Raw genomic sequence first — 2,877 nt, forward strand, 5'->3', positions numbered from 1 at the left:
GCCCAGGCCCCCCCCACGGGGCTCCGCGTCACAGCGAGTGCCAGCACCCTTCGCCCGGCCCCGTGTTAATGATCCACCCGCCTGCGCCGCTGCCGCCACTGCCAGCCCCCGGCAGCCACCCTGGTGAGCCCTGTGTGGTGGCGGTGGTGGTGGTGGCAGCAGAGCTGGGGGTCCTCAGCCGGGACGGCTGGGGGGGCCGGCAGCTCCCTGCCCCATGCCCCACCCCTCCGCCCCAACACCCAGATAAGCGCGGCTGCGGGCAGCACCCATTTCCCGGCGCGCGGCGTGGGTGGGAGAGCTGGCAGGGACCATGGCCGTGGCGACGGTGAACCTCCGTGCTGTGACCTCCTGGGTGGGCATCGCCCGGCTCTTTGCCATCGTGTTGTCCTGCATCGCCTTCAGCTTGGTGGCCTCCACCGGGGACTTCGGGGGTCCCTACGGAACATGGTGCATGTTCACCTGGTGCTTCTGCTTCGCTGTGACGCTGCTGGTGCTGGTGCTGGAGCTGCTGGAGCTTTACCCCAAGCTGCCGCTTTCCTGGGATGACTTCACCTCAGCTTTCTCCATGCTGGCGGCGTTGATGGTCTTCACCACCTCGGTAGTTTTTCCCTCCACCTTCATCAGCAGCCCCTGCAGCAGCAACAAGTGTGTCCGGCAGGCCGTGGCCACCACCTTCTCCTGCCTCTGCTTCCTTGCCTACGCCCTCGAGGTGGGGCTCACCCGTGCCAAGCCAGGGGACATCAGCAGCTTCCTCTCCACCGTGCCTGGGCTCCTCAAGGTCTTTGAAGCCTATGTGGCTTGTCTCATCTTCTCCTTGCTGGATGCCTACAGTTCGGAAGCTGGCCTGCAGTGGTGCGTGGCTGTCTACTCCATCTGCTTCATCATCACTCTCCTCATCATCATCTTCACCATCGGCCGGTGCCTCACCTACATGCCCTGCCCGCTGGAGAAGATGCTGGTGGGCTACAATGCCTTGGCCCTGGTGATGTACCTCACTGCCACCATCCTCTGGCCCCTCTACAGCTTCAGGGGAAAGAGCCGCCCCAACTCCTGCGGCAGGAATTGCTGGTGGAACAAGCACCTGGGGATCACCTTCCTCACCATCTTCAACCTCATCGCCTACTTGGTGGACCTGGTCTACTCCACCAAGATGGTTTTCATCAGGGCACCTCCCTAAGGGCTCCGGGTGCCCCCGTGGGGTGAGGTGGTGGTGGGACGCGACTGGGTGCTGGTGCCGGCACTGGTGTGGGGCTGCCAGCGGAGCTGAGGAAGAGGCTGGACGCCTCGGAAAGCTCCTTCTCCCCACGCCAGAGTGGAGAGCCACAGGGTGCTCCTGGGGGTGTGCTCAGCCCGGTGCCCCATGGTGGGGGCCAGAAGGCTGGGTGGGGGGACCAGGGTGCTCCCAGAACCCTGGAGCAGGGAGGGGGGGCTTTGAGATTAAATTGGGTCATTTTTCACTTGCTTCTGCCTCCTCTTTCTCCTCCTTCCTGGCTTTCTGCGGGATCCTTCCCAGTGGCACAGGGGGCTTGGGGGTGAGAAACGGGGGCACCAGCAGCACCAGTGGGGCACTAGCAGTGGTGGTGGGGGGGGAGGGGGGCACTGGGCTTCAACAAACCCTCTTTTCTCCTTGTTGACTCAGCACTAGAGTGAAGCAGGGCATGACCAGGAAAAACCCAACCCGGATGCCTTCTCCTTGGCACCAGCAGAGGACCCTGCCAAACGGGTTTGGGAGGAATGTGGCTGCTGGGGGGGCTGAGAGCCCGCCAGGTCCTCATCACTAGGTTCTTGTCATCACCCCCGTCACCCCATCAGGAGCCCCGCTGGGTTTGGTCCCAGCCATGCTGTCAGGAGCCCCGTGCCTGCTGCTTTACCCTTTGGGAGCTGCCAGGGAGTCCCCTGCCTGAGGGGACACAGGGCAGGGGGTGGCTGTCACCCAGTGCCACCGGCGCTGGGGGGCCAGGACGGTGGCACCGCAGGCCGGTATACCAGGAAAAAGGCAGCAGAGCGGTGCAGGCAGATAGGGACCGGAGCAGGCAGGGGAAGGTGTGCCTGGCAGGCAGAGCTCCTGGCACAGCGCTCCCGGATGTGGGACGGGTGCTGGGGCACCCCGGCAGGTTTTGGGGCTACTGTCCCCACTCACGCTGCTCCCTCGGCCGCTGCTTGGCCTGGCCCAAGCCAGAGCCCCGCCGCCTTGAGACTCACTGGGGGCCAGAGAGTGGGGTCCCCACCACCACGAGATAGCACAGAGCAGCTGCCACGGTGGCTGCACTGGGGGAAGTTGGAGAAAGAGTCCGGACCCACCCTTGGGTGCCACGGGGCCCAGGGTGAGTGGGACCACCATGCCCGTGCCAGGGCCACATGGCGCTGCCAGTGATGGCAACAGCTGCAGGGCTGCCTGGTGGGTGTCACCTTCACCCTGTTTGTGTCCCCACCGTGTCATCCCCTCATGACCACGGCGCCCTGGCACGGCTGGGCTGCTCCCCTGCGCCCCGGGCAGCGGGGCCGGAGGGTGCCGCGGTGCCGCAACACCGAGCAGCACGGCTTGGCCTTGGCGCTCCCGGCAGGGCTGTGGCAGTGGTGCCAGAGCTCGCAGCCTCCCGAGGCAGCAGGTTTGGGAACAAATAAAGGGAAAACCGCAGCGGCCGGGCCCAGCCCTGCCCAGCGCCCGAGCGTGGCTATTTTTAGTGCCCAGGTTGATTGAAATTCATGGAGGAAAGGGCTGGGGGAAGCGCGGTGACGGCTTGTCACCGTTATGAGTTGCGGCGCTTCGTGCCGGTAACGTGTTCGGCTCTGGACGGCACACGGGCGGTGCCGGCACACGGGGTGCGGTGAGGCGGGGGGTGCCAGCGCCAGGCTGGCAGTGGGGTGCAGGTGGGT

The 2,877-nt window shown here is 65.5% G+C and overlaps 1 protein-coding gene across 1 annotated transcript; it reads left to right on the forward strand.

The window, feature by feature from the left end:
- Window positions 1-6: 6 nt before the first annotated feature.
- On the forward strand, window positions 7-1,384 carry MYADM (myeloid associated differentiation marker). The gene has a single exon (XM_026858947.1). The coding sequence runs from the start codon at window positions 311-313 to the stop codon at window positions 1,175-1,177; it is 867 nt and encodes a 288-aa protein (XP_026714748.1). The 5' UTR covers window positions 7-310; the 3' UTR covers window positions 1,178-1,384.
- The last annotated feature ends 1,493 nt before the right edge of the window (window positions 1,385-2,877 follow it).

The sequence above is a fragment of the Athene cunicularia genome (genome assembly GCF_003259725.1).
Source record: "Athene cunicularia isolate RWA chromosome 14 unlocalized genomic scaffold, athCun1 chr14_part1, whole genome shotgun sequence".
In the NCBI taxonomy this organism is placed as follows: Eukaryota; Metazoa; Chordata; class Aves; order Strigiformes; family Strigidae; genus Athene; species Athene cunicularia.

Bases quoted from the DNA above. Each gene is read 5' to 3' on its own strand.
- MYADM (XM_026858947.1), top strand. From the start codon at position 311: ATGGCCGTGGCGACGGTGAACCTCCGTGCTGTGACCTCCTGGGTGGGC.